Source organism: Balaenoptera acutorostrata, chromosome 12 (genome assembly GCF_949987535.1).
Source record: "Balaenoptera acutorostrata chromosome 12, mBalAcu1.1, whole genome shotgun sequence".
Classification (NCBI taxonomy): domain Eukaryota; kingdom Metazoa; phylum Chordata; class Mammalia; order Artiodactyla; family Balaenopteridae; genus Balaenoptera; species Balaenoptera acutorostrata.
This window is the reverse complement of record NC_080075.1, coordinates 41,672,251-41,696,197: the sequence shown is the minus strand read 5'-3', so window position 1 is coordinate 41,696,197 and position 23,947 is coordinate 41,672,251. Positions and strand designations below refer to the sequence as shown.

General features: G+C 36.3%; 1 protein-coding gene across 8 annotated transcripts in view; it reads right to left on the bottom strand.

Moving 5' to 3' along the window:
* The window catches only part of USP34 (ubiquitin specific peptidase 34), a 241,650-nt gene that overhangs the window by 143,944 nt on the left and 73,759 nt on the right, over positions 1-23,947 (bottom strand). For all 8 annotated transcript variants that reach the window (XM_057557944.1, XM_057557950.1, XM_057557951.1 and 5 more), the window contains 4 exons: positions 23,374-23,566; positions 21,892-21,953; positions 11,250-11,331; positions 11,070-11,162 (listed from right to left, as the gene is read on the bottom strand). In XM_057557944.1, coding sequence (XP_057413927.1) covers positions 11,070-11,162; positions 11,250-11,331; positions 21,892-21,953; positions 23,374-23,566 — 430 coding nt within the window. The remainder of the gene's footprint in view (positions 1-11,069; positions 11,163-11,249; positions 11,332-21,891; positions 21,954-23,373; positions 23,567-23,947) is intronic.

The following is a 23,947-nucleotide window of genomic DNA, read 5'->3' as shown; positions in this document are numbered from 1 at the left end:
AAACTGCAAGTGGAAAATAAGAAGAGAAAAATGATGAGAATTTCCTCATCTTCCACAGAGGAAAATCAATCATTACTGTATTTTAGAATGAAAAGAAACAAACCCACAAAGAAAATGAGCATCAATAATAGGTATGAGGGACTTCCCTGGGGGTACAATGGTTAAGACTCCGTGCTCCCAATGCAGGGGGCACAGGTTAGATCTCTGGTCAAGGAACTATAAGATCCGTATGCCGCAGAGTGCAGCCAAAAAAAAAAATTATTATTAATAGATATGAGATTTCAACAAATTTCTGAATGACTGAAATGAATGGGAATACATTTTTTTTAATATATTTATTTATTTATTTTTGGCTGTGTTGGGTCTTCGTTTCTGTGCGAGGGCTTTCTCTAGTGGCGGCGAGCAGGGGTCACTCTTCATCACGGTGCGCGGGCCTCTCACTATCGTGGCCTCTCTTGTTGCGGAGCAGAGGTTCCAGATGCGCAGGCTCAGTAGCTGTGGCCCAAGGGCCCAGTTGCTCCGCGGCATGTGGGATCCTCCCAGACCAGGGCTCGAACCCGTGTCCCCTGCAGGCAGATTCCCAACCACTGTGCCACCAGGGAAGCCCCGGGAATACATTTTTAAATGTACACATACAGAAAGCTGTAGCTCAGAATAATTTGTGAGTGAGCTGCAGAGGAGATAGGTCTATCTTCCCACTAGAACTGGGAAAATTTCTGAACTCATCTGAGTACCAGATCTGATGGACAGCAGGAGTGAGACATGAACATGAAATCCTCTGTTTTCTCATTCCTCCTCTGTTTCCCATTCCCAGGAGTCCATCTGACAGCTGTAATGGAAAAATATTTCACAACACCCAAGAACATCTAGGCCACTTACCAGTCGTCTTCCTTAAGTATGGATAGCAAAGGCATATGGAAAGACCCAACAACATAAAAGAAAGAATACAGTATAGACAAGAGGTTTGAATACATAATACAAGAAGGAATGATCATTCATATTAACAGCTCCTAAAAAAGCAGGAATGAATAGAATTCAAATCATAAGATGTAACATAGAGGCAGATATTGCAGTGGCCAGATTATAATTCAAGTATAATCATAACTTCACATGCTAACAGTATGCAATGTCTCATAAAGCAGTAATCTAAATGTGTGTACAAATATACATGCAGAAGCTAATAACCAACAGAGTGTATATCAGCATATCTAAAATTAGTCATCACATAAACCCTTTGAGAATCTGATGAAAATTATGAACTACTTCCCCTCAAAATATACATAATGCACAATTGAATCAGATGATATTTAAGTTCCTTCTAAATCCTAGGGAATTTTACTTCTGTCATTGAGACATGAAAATCTATTCCCAAAAAGCTATTAGCTGCATTTTAAGATAAGATTATTATCTCAGGAAGTAACATAAATTTATGTATAAGTTCTTCAAATATGGAAAGCATTTAACAATAAATTCCAATACAGTGGAAAGATTCTGAAGTTTATTTTTTTGATGTCCTATGACTAAAAGATTTTATGGTTGAAAGGGTATGAAGAGGGAGATGTAGAGTGGTAACTCAGTCAAACCAGAATAATAAGTAATTTTAAATGGCAGACAAAGTCATTTAAATGTCTAAATGTTTACTGTAACTTTATATACTAGTTTTTATATGTACTGAAAAATTAGTAAACACATGTAAAATTTTCACAGTCTACATAAACGTAGACAATAAAAGTCTCCCACCTATCTCAGGTCACTTCCTCAAAAGCAAACCTGTGAAATTTTCTTGTCTGTTTTTCCAAAATAGTTCAGACAGTCACAAGTACAAAGAGTACATATACATGTATGTACATCCCCTTTTTACAACTGTTTTAATATGCAGTGAAAGAATACACTGTGTACTTGCTGTTTTCTCTTAATAAAATAACTACTATTTTAGATAAAATAATAGATATTTAATAAATAGTGTTTAATAAAAATATTTCTTGGAGGTTGTTCCACATGAGCATAATACAGCAACTTCAGTCCTTCTCATGGCCACAGAACATTCTATTAAACAGATGTCCCAAAACTTATTTAACTAGCCCTACAGTGACAGACATTCGTGATCTACTAGTGTAGTTAATGTTGTATCAAACATTTTCAGGTACATGTATCTAGAGGATAAATTACCAGAAAGAGAACTGCTATATTGTTCTCCTAAAGCTATAGCACACTGTGGTCAACAGTGTATTGTTAAACATAATGAGAATTACCCAATACATGAAAATGCTATTATGTTAGCTGAACTTACGTTTAATTATAATCAAAGATAAGCATTTTTCAAATATTTATAAACCACTTCTTTTTTTTCCAATCAATTTCCCGTTTATCACCTTTGTCTTTTTTCTCCTTGGATTCCAATATAAGAGTTGTGACACAAACAATGAAAAAACCAGCAGCCAATCCAATTATTACTGGGTGAAGTGTGTGTATCAAGTGAGCAAAGTGACCTCAAAAACTTACTCCAGAGGGAAGGAAAAAAAACTAAGGCAAGACTATATGAAACCAACCAACCCTGGACACTTGGAAGCCAGTTACAGTTGGTGCGCAAATAAAAAGAACTCAAAATGTAAAAATTCCTGATAATTCTAAATCTGTGGTATATTCAAAAGTAAAGCAGTAACAAAACACAGAAAAGCCCAAATAAAATAACCTTTAAAATATACTTATTTAATCTTGTTAAACTAACTTTTACAGATATTTTAAGTTGTTTCAGACTGTATCACAGATTATGTCAGAATTTTTAAATCATTTCCTTATTAGGTTACTTGAAATGCTTGCTAGGGTAAAACACTAAAAGTTTTAATACACCGTATTATTAATTATAAATTTGATGAATTTCAGCTTCAATAAACAGTGCTTCACTATTCCTAGTTATTTATTCTATATTACTTACCATATCACTGTTCTCATATTTTGCTTGCCTTGCTATGAACAAAATAAAATTTAAAAATCTACTAAAAAGAACATTTTCTGAAAGTTATGAAAGAGAATTTCCTAAGTATTTTAGGATTACTCTGAAATATGAACTGCTTCATTAATGTGTTAAAATGATAATCATGTATAAATAGACAGTATTAAATATGAGAAGTTAAAAAAACTATATTGAAAAATTACCACAACCAATATAAGGTCTCAAGGCACACAATTATTAAAAATCAAAAATTTGAAAATGCTTAAGTATATAAAAAGTATATATGCAGTGATCATTAAGTATACAGAAAAAATAAAGTATAATGGACGAAAGCAAGTAATATAAGGGGAGAAATGGCTATTTTAATAGCAATAATAAATAAAATTAAAATCTTTAAAAATAAGCTTAACATGAAATAAAATCTATACACAAATAACTCTGAAATGCTAAATGAAACAAAATGAAACAAATGGCATATCGTGTTTTGGATAGGAAGACAACTTCACCTCTCAAAATAATCATTATAACAGTAAAAACAACAATATTTTTAAAGAATAATCAATGCTAAAATTCACATGGAAAAATAAGAGACATAAAGATTCTTTTAAAAAAATATAAGGAGTAAGGATCAGCCTTGCCAGATAATAAGAAATATTACATAGACACAAGGGGGAAAAAGAAAATACATTAGTATAAAACCAAGGACTAGTAAATGTCTTCTTGATGGGCCAGACAGTAAATATTTTAAGATTACAGGTGATATGGTCTCTGTTACAAATACTGTACTCTGCCACTGCAGTGTGGAAGCAGCCACAGACAAAAATATGAAAAAGAATAGGCAAGGCTAAGTTGCAAAAAAACCATTTACAAAATCAATTGGCCAGCCCACAGGTCATAAGTTTACCAATCTCTGATATATAGATCATGACTAGATATACCAATAGGTCAGTCTACAAAGTCCAGAAATTGACCCAGTCAAGATAAAACTGGTATCTCAAATCAGTGAGGAGAAGAAAAATTACTGAACAAATGGAATGGGGACAACTATATAACCAAAAAATGGGGGGAAAATGTTGGATATGTACATGACCCTTTGAACCATGATAAATTCCTATTGGATTGAAGATTAAAATATAAAATTGAAACAAAATGTACAGAAAAGAACTAAAGGGGAATTTTCTTCTAATCTTGAAATGCATTTCAAACCATAACACAAAAGCCACAGGTCATGAAAAATTCAACCACAAGTGTGAAACCACAAACTTGACACTCAACTGCAAAAACCACCTTAACTAAAACAGCAAGAATACATCAAAGCAGAATGTAGGCGTAACTTACAACACAAACAAAAGTCTGATTTCATTGCTATATAAAGATCTCCTACAAAAAAAGAAAATAAGTAAAGCAACTGATAAGTGGCAAAGAATATAAACATCACCAGAAGAGGAAACAAAAAGGGTGGTTAAGCACAAGATTTTCAACCTGATTCATACAAAAGAAATCCAAATTTAAAACATCAATGAAAACACTTTTCACCCATCAGTTTAGCAAATAAAAAGAAGTTTAAGAACATGATTCTTTTAAAAAAAGAAAAAAAAAAGATCTAGCAGCCTATTCACTTCTCTGCAGGACTCTCCCCTCCAGCTGGCTCTGGTCCCCTTCCACAAGCCGTGTGGCTGACAGGGTCTTGGTGCTCCAGTCTGGTGTCAGGCCTGAGCCTCTGAGGTGGGAGAGACAAGTTCAGGACACTGGACCACCAGAGACACCCCAGCCCTACGTAATATCAATTGGCGAGAGCTCTCCCAGAGATCTCCATCTCAACGCTAAAACCCAGATCCACCCAATGGCCAGCAAGCTCCAGTGCTTGATGCCCCATACCAAACAACTAGCAAGACAGGAACACAACCCCACCCATTAGCAGAGAGGCTGCCTAAAATCATACTAAGTTCACAGACAACCCAAAACACACCAACGGATGCGGCCCTGCCCACCAGAAAGACAAGATCCAGCCCCACCCACCAAAACACAGGCACCAGTCCCCTCCACCATGAAGCCTACACAAGCCACTGAACCAACCTCACCCACTGGTGGCAGACACCAAAAACAACAGGAACTACGAACCTGCAGCCTGTTAAAAGGAGACCCCAAACACAGAAAGTTAAGCAAAATGAGAAGACAGAGAAATATGCAGCAGATGAAGGAGCAAGGTAAAAACCCACCAGACCAAACAAATGAAGAGGAAATAGGCAGTCTACCTGAAAAAGGATTCAGAGTAATGACAGTAAAGATGATCAAAAATCTCGGAAATACAATGGAGAAAATACAAGAAACGTTTAACAAGGACCCAGAAGAACTAAAGAGCAAACAAACAATGATGAACAACACAATAAATTAAATTAAAAATTCTCTAGAAGGAATCAATAGCAGAATAACTGAGGCAAAAGAACGGATAAGTGACCTGGAAGATAAAATAGTGGAAATAATTACTGCAGAGCAGAATAAAAAAGAATGAAAAGAATTGAGGACAGTCTCAGAGACCTCTAGGACAACATTAAACGCACCAACATTCAAATTATAGGGGTGCCAGAAGAAGAAGAGGAAAAGAAAGGGTCTGAGAAAATATTTGAAGAGATTTTAGTTGAAAACTTCCCTAACATAGGAAAGGAAATAGTCAATCAAGTCCAGGAAGCAGAGTTCCATACAGGATAAATCCAAGGAGAAACATGCCAAGACACATATTAATCAAACTATCAAAAATTAAATACAAAGAAAAAATATTAAAAGCAGTGAGGGAAAAGCAACAAATAACATACAAGGGAATCCCCATAAGGCTAACAGCTGATCTATCAGCAGAAACTCTGCAAGCCAGAAGGGAGTGGCAGGACATACTTAAAGTGATGAAAGGGAAAAACCTACAACCAATATTACTCTACCCAGCAAGGATCTCATTCAGATTTGGTAGAGAAATTAAAACCTTTACAGACAGCTGAAAGTTAAGAGAATTCAGCACCACTAAACCAGCTCTACAACAGATGCTAAAGGAACTTCTCTAGGCAGAAAACACAAGAGAAGGAAAAGACCTACAAAAACAAACCCAAAACAATTAAGAAAATGGTAACAGGAATATACATATCGATAATTACCTTAAATGTAAATGGATTAAACGCTCCAACCAAGACACAGACTGGCTGAATGGATACAAAAACAAGACCCGTATATATGCTGTCTACAAGAGACCCACTTCAGACCTAGGGACACATACAGACTGAAAGTGAGGGGATGGAAAAAGATATTCCGTGCAAATGGAAATCAAAAGAAAGTTGGAGTAGCAATTTTCATATCAGACAAAATTGACTTTAAAATAAGGATTATTACAAGAGACAAAGAAGGATACTACATAGTGATCAAGGGATCAATCCAAGAAGATATAGCAATTGTAAATATTTACGCACCCAACACAGGAGCACCTCAATACATAAGGTAAATGCTAACAGCCATAAAAGGGGAAATCGACAGTAACACAATCATAGTAGGGGACTTTAACACCCCACTTTCACCAATGGACAGATCATCCAAAATGAAAATAAATAAGGAAACACAAGCTTTAAATGACACATTAAACAAGATGGACTTAACTGATATTAACAGGACATTCCATCCAAAAACAACAGAATGTACTTTATTCTCAAGTGCTCATGGAACATTCTCCAGGATTGATCATATCTTCAGTCACAAATCAAGCCTTGGTAAATTTAAGAAAATTGAAATCATATCAGGTATCTTTTCCAACCACAAAGCTATGAGACTAGATATCAATTACTGGAAAAAACTATAAAAAATAACAAACACATAGAGGCTAAACAATACACTACTAAATAACCAAGAGATCACTGAAAAAATCTAAGAGGAAATCAAAAAATACCTAGAAACAAATAACAATGAAAACAAGATGACCCAAAACCTCAAGACAACCCAAAACCTATGGGATGCAGCAAAAGCAGTTCTAAGAGGGAAGTTTATAGCAATACAATCCTACCTCAAGAAACAAGAAACATCTCAAATAAACAACCTAACCTTACACCTAAAGCAATTAGAGAAAGAACAAAAAAACCCCAAAGTTAGCAGAAGGAAAGAAATCATAAAGATCAGATCAGAAATAAATGAAAAAGAAATGAAGGAAACAATAACAAAGATCAATAAAACCAAAAGCTGGTTCTTTGAGAAGATAAAATTGATAAACCATTAGCCAGACTCGTCAAGAAAAAAAGGGAGAAGACTCAAATCAACAGAATTAGAAATGAAAAAGGAGAAGTAACAACTGACACTGCAGAAATACAAAGGATCATGAGAGATTTCTACAAGCAACTATATGCCAATAAAATGGACAACCTGGAAGAAATGGACAAATTCTTAGAAAAGCACAACCTTCCAAGACTGAACCAGGAAGAAATCGAAAATATAAACAGACCAATCACAAGCACTGAAATTGAAACTGTGAAAAAAAATCTTCCAACAAACAAAAAGCCCTGGACCAGATGGCTTCACAGGTGAATTCTATCAAACGTTAAGAGCTAACACCCTGATACCAAAACCAGACAAAGATGTTACAAAAAAAGAAAATGAAAGGCCAATATCACTGATGAACATAGATGCAAAAATCCTCAACAAACTACTAGCAAACAGAATCCAACAGCACATTAAAAGGATCATACACCATGATCAAGTGGGGTTTATCCCAGGAATGGAAGGATTCTTCAATATACGCAAATCAATCAATGTGATACACCATATTAACAAACTGAAGAATAAAAACCATATGATAATCTCAATAGATGCAGAAAAAGCTTTCAACAAAATTCACTCATTTATGATAAAAACTCTCCAGAAAGTAGACACAGAGGGAACCTACCTCAACATAATAAAGGCCATATATTCCAAACCCACAGCCAACATTGTTCTCAATGGTGAAAAACTGAAACCATTTCCTCTAAGATCAGGAACAAGACAAAGTTGCCCATGCTCACCACTATTATTCAACATAGTTTTGGAAGTTTTAGCCACGGCAATCAGAGAAGAAATAAAAGGAATCCAAATCGGAAAAGAAGAAGTAAAACTGTCACTGTTTGCAGATGACATGATACTATACATAGAGAGTCCTAAAGATGCTACCAGAAAACTACTAGAGCTAAGCAATGAATTTGGTAAAGTAGCAGGATACAGAATTAATGCACAGCAATCTCTTGCATTCCTATACAATAATGATGAAAAATCTGAAAGAGAAATTAAGGAAACACTCCCACTTACCACTGCAACAAAAAGAACAAAATAACTTGGAATAAACCTACCTAAGGAGACAAAAGACCTGTATGCAGAAAACTAAAAGACACTGATGAAAGAAATTAAAGATGATACAAACAGATGGAGAGATATACCATGTTCTTGGATTGGAAGAATCAACATTGTGAAAATGACTATACTACCCAAAGCAATCTACAGATTCAATGCAATCCCTATCATACTACCAATGGCATCTTTCACAGAACTAGAAGAAAAAAATTCGCAATTTGTATGGAAACACAAAAGACCCCGAATAGCCAAAGCAATCTTAAGAAAAACAGAGCTAGAGGAATCAGGCTCCCTGACTTCAGACTTCAGACTTTGTAGCTATACTACAAAGCTACAGTAATCAAGACAGTATGGTACTGGCACAAAAAGAGAAATAAAGATCAATGGAACAGGATATAAAGCCCAGAGATAAACCCATGCACGTATGATAACCTTACCTTTGTTAAAGGAGGCAAGACTATACAATGGAGAAAAGACAGCCTCTTCAGTAAGTGGTGGTGGGAAAGCTGGGCAGCTACATGTAAAAGAATGAAATCAGAACACTCCCTAACACTGTATACAAAATTAAACTCAAAATGGATTAAAGACCTAAATGTAAGTCCAGAAACTATAAAATTCCTAGAGGAAAACATAGGCAGAACACTCTATGACATAAATCACAGCAAGATCCTTTTTGACCCACCTCCTAGAGAAAGGGAAATAAAAACAAAAATAAACAAATGGGACCTAATGAAACTTAAAAGCTTTTGCACAGCAAAGGAAAACATAAACAAGATGAAAAGACAACCCTCAGAATGGGAGAAAATATTTGCAAACGAAGCAACTGACAAAGGATTAATCTCCAAAATATACAAACAGTTCATGCAGCTTAATATCAAAAAAACAACCCAATCCAAAAATGGGCAAAAGACCTAAACCGACATTTCTCCAAAGAAGATATACAGATTGCCAACAAACACATGAAAGGATGCTCAACATCACTAATCATTAGAGAAATGCAAATCAAAACTACAATGAGGTATCACCTCACACCAGTCAGAATGGCCACCATCAAAAAATCTACAAACAATAAATGCTGGAGAGGGTGTGGAGAAAAGGGAACCCTCTTCCACTGTTGGTGGGAATGTAAATTGATATAGCCACTATGGAGAACAGTATGGAGGTTCCTTAAAAAACTAAAAATAGAACTACCATATGACCCAGCAATCCCACTATTGGGCATATACCCTGAGAAAAACATAATTCAAAAAGAGTCATGTACCACAATGCTCACTGCAGCTCTATTTACAACAGCCAGGACATGGAAGCAACCTAAGTGTCCAACAACAGATGAATGGATAAAGAAGATGTGGCACATATATACAATGGAATATTACACTCAGCCTTAAAAAGAAACAAAATTGAGTTATTTGTAGAGAGTTGGATGGACTTGGAGTGTGTCATACAGAGTGAAGTAAGGCAGAAGGAGAAAAACAAGTACCATATGCTAACACATATGTATGGAATCAATAAAAAAAAAAAAAAACGTTTCTCACGAACCTAGGGGCAGGACAGGAATAAAGACGCAGACGTAGAGAATGGACTTGAGGACACAGGGAAGGGGTAAGGGTAAGCTGGGACGAAGTGAGACAGCACTGACATATATACACTACCAAATATAAAATAGATAGCTAGTGGGAAGCAGCTGCATTGCACAGGGAGATCAGCTCGGTGCTTCGTGACCACCTAGAGGGATGGGATAGGGAGGGTGGGAGGGAGACGCAAGAGGAAGGGGATATGGGGATATATATATACATATAGCTGATTCACTTTGTTATTCAGCATAAACACAATGTTGTAAAGCAATTATACTCCAATAAAGATGTTAAAAAAAGTTTATTGAGGAGAATAAGGCGAAAGTGGCACTATCACGCCATTAGCTACCACAAGTAAACCACACATAAGCTTTAACCTGACAACACTACTTATAAGTAGGAATTTATCCTACATAATAGTTTTGCATATGGATTAGCTGACTATTGTAAGTTACTTATTGTAGCATTGTTTATAATAAAAAGGATTGGAAAAAATAGTGCCTATGAACAGGAACTGGTTAAATAAATTATGGTTCATGCATATAATGAAACACTATGCAGTCCTAAAAAAGAAAAAAAGTGTTTTATATATTGATATGGAATAATTATCTCCAGGATAAACTGTTAGTGAAAAAAAGCCAAATCCGTTTAGTATGATACATCTGTGGAAAAGAGGACAGGGAAAGAGAAATGTTTACAATTGGCAATTTATATAGAAAATCTATGATGCACCTGAGAGGTTAGGAACTGCATGCATGGGAGACATAGGTAGGAGGGGGAAAATGTACAGCATATCCTTCTGTATCTACTTTTTGAAATTTGAACCATATGGATATGTGCCTATTCAAAAAATTAAATTAAAGAAGAAAATAGTATAATAGAAAAGAAACATATGAATATAATGTTCAGGACAGAAGCATTGATTGTATAAGTTAAAATAATAGGAAAATGTCTCTTAATAAACCAAGAACCTCTAACTGACTGACTCTCATTTCCTTCGATTGTACCAGTAGTATAGTAAGATAAGACATGGACTCTGAAGCCAGATTTCATAGATTTGATCCCCAACTTTTCCCATGGCGTGGTTTCTTTAGCGACAAAATGAGGATAATAATAGAACGTACCTTACAGGGGAGTAAAGAACTTACAACGGAACGTATAATAAAGAAGCACTTATGTTAAGCTGTTGATATTACCTGTGCTGCAGCCCAAATGCAGTCAATATGCTGAGTACTCAGTCGCCCTTCCGCTGCCAAAAAATTCAAAATCACTTGGCACTGTTTGATAATCTGGAAAAGAAAAACTTATTACAGTTAATTTTTAAAAGCATTCTTCTCTCTTAATAGAGCAGATAAGTCACATATTAGTCCACAAACCTCAATATGTAAATTTGGTCCAAATATATGCTCTACCACATTATTGCTTATAAGCCAGTCTGCAAGTTCTTTTGCAATGGACCTAAAGTCAAATAATAAAAATAGTTAATACATTTAAAAAAATATTAGTATCATTCTTTCCCATGTCTAAAAGCAGACTCAGGTGAAAAATCTAAAACTGTTCACATACCAAGTAAAAAGAAGTGATTATATACAAATAACTGTTAATAGTACTATGAAGAATAACTGAAACAGAAATACAAAAAATGGTAATACTACCTTAATTTATAAACAAGCAAAAAAAAAATCTGAAAAGTTAGGATAACTAACACCAGGTACACAGGTGAGAATACCAAGGGTAACACCTAAAAAGTGATGTATTTTCTTACTCAGAACCTTGCCTTCCCATTTTTAATCTCCATAGTAGGCACTGAGGCATTCAGGGAAGGTTTCCCCATATGTCCTCTATGGTAAGATAACATCAGAAAAGTAGGTTACCAAAAGGGTGGGGGAAGAAATAAAGAAGAATCTCCAGGGCTTCCCTGGTGGCGCAGTGGTTGAGAATCTGCCTGCCAATGCAGGGGACACGGGTTCGAGCCCTGGTCTGGGAAGATCCCACATGCCACGGAGCAGCTGGGCCCGTGAGCCACAGTTGCTGAGCCTGCGCGTCTGGAGCCTGTGCTCCGCAACAAGAGAGGCCGCGATGGTGAGAGGCCCACGCACCGCGATGAAGAGTGGTCCCCACTTGCCGCAACTGGAGAAAGCCCTCGCACAGAAATGAAGACTCAACACAGTCATAAATAAATAAATAAAAGAACGTGAATTTCTTTAAAAAAAAAAAAAAAAAGAATCTCCAAGCCAAATGGCAAGTCTCCTTCCTGCCTGATATTAACGAAGGTTCTGCTAATGTGATCCCTAAAGTTATCAACTGACTGTTCAGAACACTTGGTTACACTTAGGAACAACTCATCCTTCATTTCAAAAACTAAACTTTTTATTTTTGAACAGTTGTAGATTATCCTTCATTTTTTAAAAAGAGCTATCAATTCTTTTAGAGTAATAAATCACTGGCACAGAAAATTAAATGATTATGTTACCAATAAGGTAGTGTAAGTTTATCAGTTAATTTGTCTTTTACAGCTTTGAGATATGTATGAAATATAGTAAACTGAACATATTTAAAGTATATAGTTCGATGAATTTAAACTTAAATATACATCTATGAATCCATCAGCACTGCCAAGATAACAAACACATCAACCCAAAAAGTTTCTTTATGCCCCTTTTTAATCCCTCTTTTTCTCAGCTCCCACAACCCACTGCCCAGACAACCAATGATCTGCTTTCTGTTATTACATAGTTTTCATTTTCTAGAACTTCATGTAAAAAAAAGATACAGGATGTACTCTTTTATAAAATTTAGATTCTTTCACTCAGCATTAAGATTTATCCATTTTGTTTCATTTGTCATTAGCCCATTGGTTCCTTCCAGGTTTGAGCAATTATGAATAAAGTTGCTATCATCACCCGTGTGCAGGTTTTTGTGTGGACATGTTTTCAACTCCTTTGGATAAATGCCAGGGAACATGACTGCTGGATCATATGGTAAGAGTACGCTGAGTTTTTTAAGAAACTATCAAACTGTCTTCCGAAGTGGCTGTACCTTCTTGCATTCCCACCAGCGGTGAATGAGAGTTCCTGTTGCTCCATATCCTTGTCAGCATTTGGTGTCATCAGTGTTCTAGATTTTGACCATTCCAATAGGCATGTAATGGAATCTCACCGTTGTTTTGATTTGCATTTCCCTGATGAAAGAGGAGCATCTTTGCATGTGCTCATTTGCCATCTGTATGTCTTCTTTGGTGAAGTGTCTGCTAAAGTCAGTGTATTTTTTAACCGGATTGTTCATTTTCTTACTGTTAAATTTTTAAGAGTTCTTTGTGTATTTTGGATAACAGTCCTTTAACAGATGTGTCTTTTACAAGTATTTTCCCCTGTCTATGGCTGTCTTCTCATTCTCTTGACACTGTCTTTCGCAGAGCAGAAGTTTTTAATTTTAAAGAAGTCCAGCTTACCAATTCATGGATCACGGTGTTGAACTCAAAAGGTTACCACCATACCCAAGGTCATCTAGATTTTTTCCTATGTTATCTTTTAGGAGTTTTATAGTTTTGCATTCTATGTTTAGGTGTGTGGTCCATTTTGAATTAATTTTTGTGAAGGGTGTGAGATGTGTCTAGATTTTTTTTTCCCCATGTGGTTGTCCAATTGTTTCAGCACCATTTGTTGAAAACCCTATCTCTGCTGCTTTGTACTACTGTCTTTGCTCCTTTGTCAAATATCAGCTGACTATATTTATATGGGCCTATTTCTGAGCACTGTATTCTGTTCCATTGACCTATTTGTCTGTTCTTTCACCAATACTGCACTGTCTTGATCACTGTAATTTTATAGTAACTCTTGAAGGTGGGTAATGTCGGTTCTCCAACTTTGTTTTTTCCTTTCAAAACTGTGTTGGCTATTCTGGGTCTTTTGCCTCTCTATTTAAACAAATGTTAGAATCAGTTTGTCGAGATCCACAAAATAACTTACTTGAATTTTGATTGAGACTGCAATGAATCTATAGATCAAGTTGGAAAGAACTGATACCTTTACAATTTTAAGTCTTCCTATCCATAGACATGGAATATCTCTCCATTTATTTAGCTCTTCTTTGCTATCTTTCATCAGAGTTTTGTTATTTTCCTCATATAGACTTTTTCATATTGTTAGATTTATACCTAAGTATTTCATTTTTTGTGGTGCTAATGTAAATGGTATTGTATTTTAAATTTCAAATTCTACTTGTTCACTGCTGATATATAGGAAAGTGACTGACTTTTGATTATTAATTTTGTATCCTGCAATCCTGCTATAAATGCTCATTAGTTCCATGAGACTGTCAATTCTTTCAGATTTTCTACATAGATGATCAGGTCATCTGTGATCAAAGACAGTTTTACTTCTGCCTTCCAAATCTATATACCTTTTATTTCCTTTTCTTGTCTTATTGCATCAGGTAGGACTTTCCAGTACAATGCTGAAAAGCAGTGGTGAGAGGGGACACCCTTTCTTTGTTCCTGACCTTAGTGGAAAAGCTTTGACCTTCACATCATTAAGTATGATATTAGCTGTAGGAGGTTTTGTAGATGTTCTTTATCATGTTGATGAAGTTCCTCTCTATGCCTAGTTTACTGAGAGTTTTTTTTATCATGAATGATAAAATTTGACCTTGTTAAAATTTTGACTTTACATTAATTGATCTTGAAATGGTGAACCAGCCTTGAATACCTGAGCTAAATCTCACTTGGTTGTAGTGTATAATTCTTTTTATACCTTGCTGGATTCAATCTGCTAATATTTTATGAGGATTTTTATATGTATGTTCATGGGAAGTACTGGTCTATCGTTCTCTTGTAATGCCTTTGTCTGGTTTTGGTATTAGGGTAATGCTGACCTCAGTGAGTAAGGCTTCCCTCTGCTATCTTCTGAAAAAGACTATAGAGAATTGGTATAATTTCTTCCTTAAATATTTGGTTAAATTTACCAATGAGGGCTTCCCCGGTGGCGCAGTGGTTGAGAATCTGCCTGCCAATGCAGGGGACACAGGTTCGAGCCCTGGTCTGGGAAGATCCCACATGCCGCGGAGCAACTGGGCCCGTGAGCCACAATTACTGAGCCTGCGCGTGTGGAGCCTGTGCTCCGTAACAAGAGAGGCTGTGATAGTGAGAGGCCGGCGCACCGCAATGAAGAGTGGCCTCCGCTTGCCACAACTAGAGAAAGCCCTCGCACAGAAACGAAGACCCAACACAGCCATAAATAAATAAATTAATCAATTAAAAAAAAAAAATTTACCAATAAACCCATCTGGTCCTGGTACTTTGTTTTGGAAGGTCATTAACTGTTGATTCAATTTATTTAATTGATACAGGCCCTTTCAGAGCAATTCTTTAAAAAAATTTTAAATGGCTACTACAGAAGAACAGCTAATGAAAAAAGTAGTGATAAACGGTTTCAAAATAGGATGAGCAGTGAAAAGACCCCAAGTTTTTTCAGCTATGTAAATTATACACAGAAAAACTGGAAGGACTGAACTATTTCTTTTCTTGTTTATCCATAGAAGAATTATATTTAATTTTAAAATTATTCTAAAGACTTGAAAAAAGAAGCTATGAATTAGATATATGGCCTCAAAGGGTAAAACATTAAAATAAAACTACTAGTGGTATATTTTACCTATTTCTGAGTAGCCCAACAGAGGCTATGATCCATGAATCAACTCTATGATTTTTTACATACAAAAAGACAATTCAACAAGTAAAAATAATTCTAAAAAATAAATCCCATTCTTTCAGTTTCTTGAAAAACACTGGAAGGAGACTCAGGGACTTTTGTAACAGCTGAGAACTGTAACTATAACTGAGCAAGCATAAAATTGGACGTTATCAATAACAACCATTCAGGGATCTGGAAACATGTATAAACTGGGACTCCCAGAAGGAGTAAGGGGTGCAGAAAGAAAATTTGAAGAAACTATGGTGAAACATCCCAAATTTGATGAAAAATGTTCATCTACACATCCAAGAATCACAACAAGTGCCAACTAAGATAAACACAAGGATATCAACACCCAGAGACATCATAGTCAAACTCTTAAAAGCCAAAGAGCAACAGAAAAATCTTAAAAGCAGCAAGACAAAAAGAACTAAGCACATAGAAAGGAACCACAATAAGATTCGCAGCTGACTTCTTATCAGAAACAAAGGAATAGAGCTATACTGAAGCACTGTTCCTATATTTTACTAGAATTGTTATTAATGTGAAGTAGACAGTATTAAATTAAGATGCATATTATAACCCATAAAGCAACCACTGGCAAAATAATTTTTAAAGTATAAAAAAATGGAATTAAAATGGTATACAGGGCTTCCCTGGTGGCGCAGTGGTTGAGAATCTGCCTGCTAATGCAGGGGACACGGGTTCGAGCCCTGGTCCGGGAAGATCCCACATGCCATGGAGCAGCTGGGCCCGTGAGCCACAACTACTGAGCCTGCGTGTCTGGAGCCTGTGCCCCGCAACGGGAGAGGCCGCGATAGTGAAAGGCCCGCGCACCGCGATGAAGAGCAGTCCCCGCACCGCGATGAAGAGTGGCCCCCGCTTGCCGCAACTAGAGAAAGCCCTCACACGAACCGAAGACCCAACACAGCCAAAAGTAAATAAATAAATAAATAAATAAATAAATAAATAAATAAATAAAGTAGCTATAAAATTAAAAACAAAACAAAAAAAAACTGCCAAGATTATCCTTCCAACCTCCTTCAGATGTACTCATGACAAAAAATAAAAAAATAAAATAAATAAAATAAAATGGTATACAGTACTCCCTCTATATCCATGGGTTCTGCATCCATAGATGCAACCAACAGAGGATCAAAATATTTCTTCAAAAAAATTCCAGAAAGTTCCAAAAGGCAAAACTTGAATTTGCCACATGCTTGCAACTATTTACATAACACCTACATTGTATTAGGTATTGTAAGTAATCAACAGATGATTTAAAGTATACAGGAGGATGTGTACAGCTTATATGCAAACACTACATGACTTTATATAAGGGACTTGAGCATCTGCAGATTTTGGTATCCGCAGGTGATCCTGGAACCAATCCCCCGCATATACCAAGGGACAACTGTACTACCATATACTGACATACTGCAAAATAAGGCAGTAAAGGAGAAATAGAAAAAAAATTTTTTTAAGGAAGACATACAAAAACCCAACAGCAAAATGGCAGGCATAAATCCAACTATATAAATAATATTAAGAGTAACTGGATTAAATACTCCTATCAAAAGGGAGAGATGGTAGGAGTGGATTTTTTTTTTCAATCCAACTAAATGCTACCTCCAAGAGACATACTTTAGATCCAAAAACAAACAGGTTGAAAGTAAGAGGATGGAAAAAGATATACCATGAAAACAGTACACATAATAAAGCTGCAGTGGCTATACTAACATCAAACAAAATAGACTAAACCAAAAATTGTTTTAAAGAGACAAAGAGGGACATTTTATAATGATGAAAGGATGAAATTATCAGGAACATAACAACTATAAACATATATGTACCCAACAAAATGTCCTAAAATACATGAAGCAAAAAACAACAAAACTGAAGGGAGAAAAAGAAATACAGCCAATTCTTACTACTCTTGGAAGTTATATTCTATAACGTCACTGCACTGAGTTAGCTAATACTGAACCCCTGAATATTTTTTTAAATTATTGTCATCCACTGCTTTGATGGGTAAGAAGAACATGTCATTAGCATCAAGTGCTTCCTAGAGTGGGTTCTCTTTAAAAGAATGACTCAGTGCAATAATGTGACTTGCTGCTTGCCTTTGACTGGAAGAAGACAGAGGGTTTGATTAAATGCAAATCTTATATAGTAACTTTAGGTACACAATTTGTTCTACAATCCGTTTGCAGAACTCCTTTAAAGAAAGATGTTTCACAAAACTAAGATTTGTTTTGAAGTTCCCACTTCAGTCAGAACATAGCAAGGGAGGCTCTTCCCTTTATGTAAAAATGCCATCACAGATAGACCACCAACATCCTTCCCCCTACCCCGTTCCCTCTGAAAAAAGAGACGTGGCTCTCATTTGGGTATTACAACGATCTCTCAATGTTGCTTTCTTTTATTTGATCCTCTTTTTCTAAAAACTCTTTTTATAATTGAGGTACAACTGACATATAACATTATATTAGTTTCAAGTGTACAACATAATGATTCAATATTTGTATATATTGCTAAATGATCACCACAGTAAGTCTAGTTAACACCCATCATCATATATAGTTAGAAAAAAAATTTTTTCCCTTGTGATGAGGGCTTTTAAGATCTACTCTCCTAGCAACTTTAAAATATGCAATACTATATTATTAACTATAGCCACCATGCTATACATTACTATCCTCATGACTTACTTATTTCATAACTAGAAATTTGTACCTTTTGACCTCCTTCACCTGTTTTGCCCTCCTCTGACCTCCACGCCTCTGAAACTACCAATCTATTCTCTGTGTCTATAAGCTTAGGGTTTGGGGGGTTTTTTTTCTTTTTTTTTTCTTTTTTTTAACATCTTTATTGGAGTATAATTGCTTTACAATGTTGTGTTAGTTTCTGCTGTATAACAAAGTGAATCAGCTATATGTATACATATATCCCCATATCCCCTCCCTCTTGCGTCTCCCTCCCACCCTCCCTATCCCACCCCTCTAGGTGGTCACAAAGCACCGAGCTGATCTCAGCGTTTTTGTTTTTAAAGTCCGTATATAAATGAGATCATATGATGTCTTTCTCTGACTTATTCCACTTAGTATAATGCACTCAAGGTCCATCCATGTTACCATAAATGGCAAGATTTCATTCTTTTTTATGGCTGAATAGAATTCCATTGTATATAATGTTTCACCATAGATTTGAAAGGACAAAAGAACAAATAATACAGTCAACTCTTGTTACTCATGGCAGCTGAGTTCTACAGAATTATGCACTAAATTAACTCATGTTGAACCCTTAAATCTTAAATCCTAAAAATAACTTCTTATCAGATTCTATTTTCTCTATTTTACAAAAGAGAAAATGAGCTTCAGAAGTGTGTTGAGGTGACTTTACTGAGGCTGTCCCAATACCATGTGCTAGTCTTGGGATTCATATCCCTTCAACCAGCCCACAGCCAGAGCTTCTTGCACTATACTGCACTGCCTCCTACCACTTCCTTCCTCTGGTCATTTCTGTACCAGCGCTAAAACAACGCAGAGCATCACCTTGTATGACTTCAGTTGGAAACGTGCACGTTGGCAGACTCATTTTTTACTGCTCTGTGCATTTCCGCAAATGACTGTGAGGGCACCAAAAGTACTGATTTGGGGGTTACAAATAAATTGCAGCAAATAGGCAAATTCATAAAAACAAAATCCACAAATGAGGATAAACTGAAGTTGGAGACTTCAATGCCCTACTTTTGATAATGGAATAGAACAAGCGTAGGTAAAAAATCAACAAGGATACAGAAGACAAACAATATTACAAACTCATTAGACCTAAAAGACATCTACTGAACACTCCATACAACAACAGCTGAATAAACAGTCTTCTTAAGCACATATGAATATTCTGTGGTACAGATCATATGCTAATGCATAAAACAAGACAAATAACCCAACTAAAAGCTAGGCAAAAAGTGAACAAACAATTCAGTGAAGAAGAAACAGAATGGCAAATAACCATATAAAAAGATGTTCAACATCCTTAGTAATTAGGCAAATGTAAATTAAAACCATAATGAAATGCCACTTTATACCCACTATAATGGCTATAATCAAAAAGATAAAAACAAGTGCTGACAAGACTGGGGGAAAAACTGGAACCCTCATACATTGCTAGTGGGAATATAAAATAATACAGAAATGTTGGAAAACATTTTGACAGTTTCTTTAAAAGTTAAACATAAAATGACCTTACAAACCAGTGATCGCACTCCTACGTATCTACCAAGAGAAATGAAAACATATGTCCACAAAAAGACTTGTACACAAATGTTTAAAGCAGCATTATTCATACTAATCAAAAAGTAGAAACACTCAAAATATCCATCAACTTTGGTAAAAGGATAAACAAAATGTGATATAGCTACATAATGTAATACTATTCAGCAATAAAAAGGAACAAAGTACTGATTCACACCACAACATGAATGAACCTCAAGAAAAACAGTATAAGTGAAAGGTGGCAATGGAAAAAAACACTGTCATATGATTCCATTTATAGGAAATGCCCAAAAAGGGCAAATCTATAGAGACAAAGAAGATTAGTGGGGCTGGGGATAAGAATGAGGATTGAAGGAATTCCCTGGCGGTCCAGCAGTTAAGACAGAGCTTCCACTGCAGGGGGCACGGGTTTGATCCCTAGGCAGGGAATTAAGATGCCACGTGCCACACGGTGCGGCCCTGGGTGGGGGGTGGTGGGGAGAATGGGGATTGACTACAAATGGGCAAAAGGGACCTTTCTGAAGTGACGTAAATGTTCTAGAATTGTGCTGTGATGACAGTTGCACAACTGTGTAAATTTACTAAAATTCATTATAAAAACAGGTGAGTTTTATGATATGTATCTATATCTTAATAAAACTGCTTAAAAAGAGAGACCCAATTCACAGGCTTCAACAATATTTATCACTTTTTGTATTTGCTCCAATCTTTTCACACTGTACAGGACCCTTCTCTTCCCAACTTTAACTGTCCTACCCACTATTCCTCAAAACTTTTACTCTCCTCCCTCTTAAGCATATCTTTAGTATGTATAAACCTTACACATTTTTGAATGGAATTCATTCTTTTCTCTATCCACAGCAACACAGAGACCTAACCTGGACATGTGGGGTTACCGCACTGGTGATTCCAGGATTTTTTTTTTTTTTTTTTTGTCTTTTTGCAGGGATAGGGAGTGATTACTGCATTGGCAATTTTAAGATTCTCCTAGAGGCAGTCTGAAGGGGTGGGAGGGTGGGTACTGAGGGGTCAAATTGGAAATCCAGAGCTGTAGTTTTATATACATTGGATATAATCTATATAATATCTTGACTGTGTGAAATAGCACTCCTAGTATGACCAAGAATTTATAATGCTACTACCAATTCTAGGGCACACATTTTAAGGGACCACTGACAAAGAATGCTGCCAAAAGTGAATGACTTGTCTGGTGATAAATCTAAAAACCGTAATATGTGAGGGAAAAAGCAGAGACATAGTCTCTGGTTTCCAAATTCATGAAGGGCTGGGTTCAACTGAGATTAGCTCCATAGAGCAAAACTAAGATCAATGCATAAAAGTTACAGTAAAGCAACAATATGACTCATTCATATAATTACAAATTTTCTAACACCTTAAGACTATGCAACTCTGGGGAATTCCCTGGCGGTCCAGTGGTTAAGATTCCGCGCTTTCACTGCCGAGGGCACGGGTTTGATCCCTGATCAGAGAACTAAGATCCTGCAAGCCGCATAGCGGCGCAGCAAAAACAAACAAACAAAAAACTATGTAACCCTGTTCAAGCAGAAAATATTACTACCAAGATTTAAAAAATGATTTCTATACTGGATGGACAACTAAATGGAATAAATATTGGAAAAAATAAATATTTCTAAGTACTTTAAAAAGCCCTAAGCTGTAAAAACTACTTCTTTTCATACATGAGCATCATGAACTTGGTTTATTTCCCCGAAAAATGTGTTAAATGAGATCCTTTCCTGCATCAAGTGTGGTTTCTGAAAACTATCTGTACCATATTCTTTACTATTAAATTCTCCTGTATAAATAGTCTCCCTTTGCATTTTGTGAAAAATAACACTATATGTTTTTTTAAAAAGAGAAGAATTGCAATATATTCCTCTGGAAGCTTGTTAAAGACTGTACAGATGAAGCCACAAGGCAAAGAATTTCTAGTAAACACTTCAAATCTAATAAAGTCAATTACATTTACCACATAAACAGCTACACATTAAAATAGTGTACTTACGCATAAATTTAATGCTCCTACTTACGTTTCTGTGTCTGATACCAATGATTCATTATTGCACACATCATTGAAGGTGTGAAGTTGATTCTATAAATACAGAAATTAAAGATTTTTTCCAAAATTATTCTTGCATATGTTAGCAACTGCCAACACAGTTTGATATATGTAGATCATAATCAATAACCAGATCAAAAGTATAAAATATAAGATAGGTAATCAGATACACATATATACTTCCCAATTAGTCTGGCTATTTCCTTTATCATTTTTAAACACTAATTCATTCCACAAGTAATACTTAGGCTTTATTCCACTAAGAATGCTAGAGAAAAAGCTGAACAAGGGAAAGACACAAAAATCTAATGCAAGGCAGCAAGTAATATGTCATTACAAACCGAATTTCAGGAAAGGCTTCCAGACATACATTTTTAAGATTTGATTTGGGAAACTGTGATTAAGTGTTTTCAACATTTACAAAGTCCAATACATGGTAAAATCTAAGTCACAAAATTCAATACATGGGTACAATCTAGCTAATTCAGAATAACTACACTACAAAAACAGGCCCCAAATGTAATGGAGTAAACCTAATGCAGACCTTGGTAAACCAGAGAAAATATATCCATTCTAAAGAATGCAGCTAACTACTTAGTTCTAGCAAATTGTTGTCATGCAAGAAGACAGACCCAAGGACACTAGGTCTTTCTCCCCACCCCACCCCTCCAGGAGAAGCCAATAATAAGTATTTCTCCCTATTTAAAACAGTACTTGCTACTGTACAAACCAAACATTTCTGTTAGTCAAATTTGGTCTATGGCCCAATAATCTGTGGCTCCTGCCTGGAAAATTAATTAACTACTTATAATCTCCAACTATTTTTCTCTCTGAAAACACTGCTTTCTAAATGCAAAAAACTGAACAGTTTAAAAAAAAAAAAAAAGTGAAGGAAATCAAAAAGACCTAAGGTAGGGGGCTTCCCTGGTGGCGCAGTGGTTGAGAATCTGCCTGCCAATGCAGGGGACACGGGTTCAAGCCCTGGTCTGGGAAGATCCCACATGCCGCGGAGCAGCTGGGCCCGTGAGCCACAATTACTGAGCCTGCGCGTCTGGAGCCTGTGCTCCGCAACAAGAGAGGCCGCGACAGTGAGAGGCCCGCGCACCGCGATGAAGAGTGGCCCCCGCTCGCCGGAACTAGAGAAAGCCCTCACACAGAAACGAAGACCCAACACAGCCATAAATAAATAAATAAATAAATAAAATTAAAAAAAAAAAAGACCTAAGGTATAAAACCTTCTAAATCTAAGCCTCAGTCTCCTCATATTTAAAATAGAGAAAAAGAGAACATATAGCAATTATTTGTAAGGGTCACACAAAGTAATGCATGTAAAGTACTTAGCACAACGCCTAGCATGGCACAGGTGGCTCCATAAATACTAGGTATTATGATAATGATGACAGTCTGAGAGGACAAACAACACATTACCAAAAATAAAGCAAATACAGCTTACCGTTATCTGACTTAATCCAGCCAACCTCATAGTCAAAGTAGGTGACATGAAGTACTTAAATGCAAGATCTAGGCTTTCTTTATCAAAGCATAACGTCGTGTCCAATGGTTCTTTCACTGTGCTCCACATTAAGTCAGCCATGTTGCGAGCCGCACTCTGTCTTAACTCCTGATCAGAGAGCTTGCATAAATACCTGAAATGATTCAGAAATACAATGTACACAAAAACTTGCAAACTATTTCTGAAGACCACTCAATAATTCAATAATATTCCTTTGCTCCATACCTCCAAACTGTTTAGTACAGTAGAACCTGGAATCCTGGGATTAATATTCCCAATTTAAACTATTTCTAAGTAATGCTTCAAGGATTGTGACCTGTGGCAATGTGTCCTTTGCTGAGAGTCCAACATGAATCACGAACTGCAAAGCCTAACACAACATGTAAGGAAGGAAGGAAGGAAGGGAGGGAGGGGAAAGCAGGGAAGGAGAGGAAGGGAGGGAGGGAGGAAGAGGGAGGGAGGAAGAGGGAGGGAGGAAGAGGGAGGGAGAAAGGGAGGGAGGAACTGCATAGAG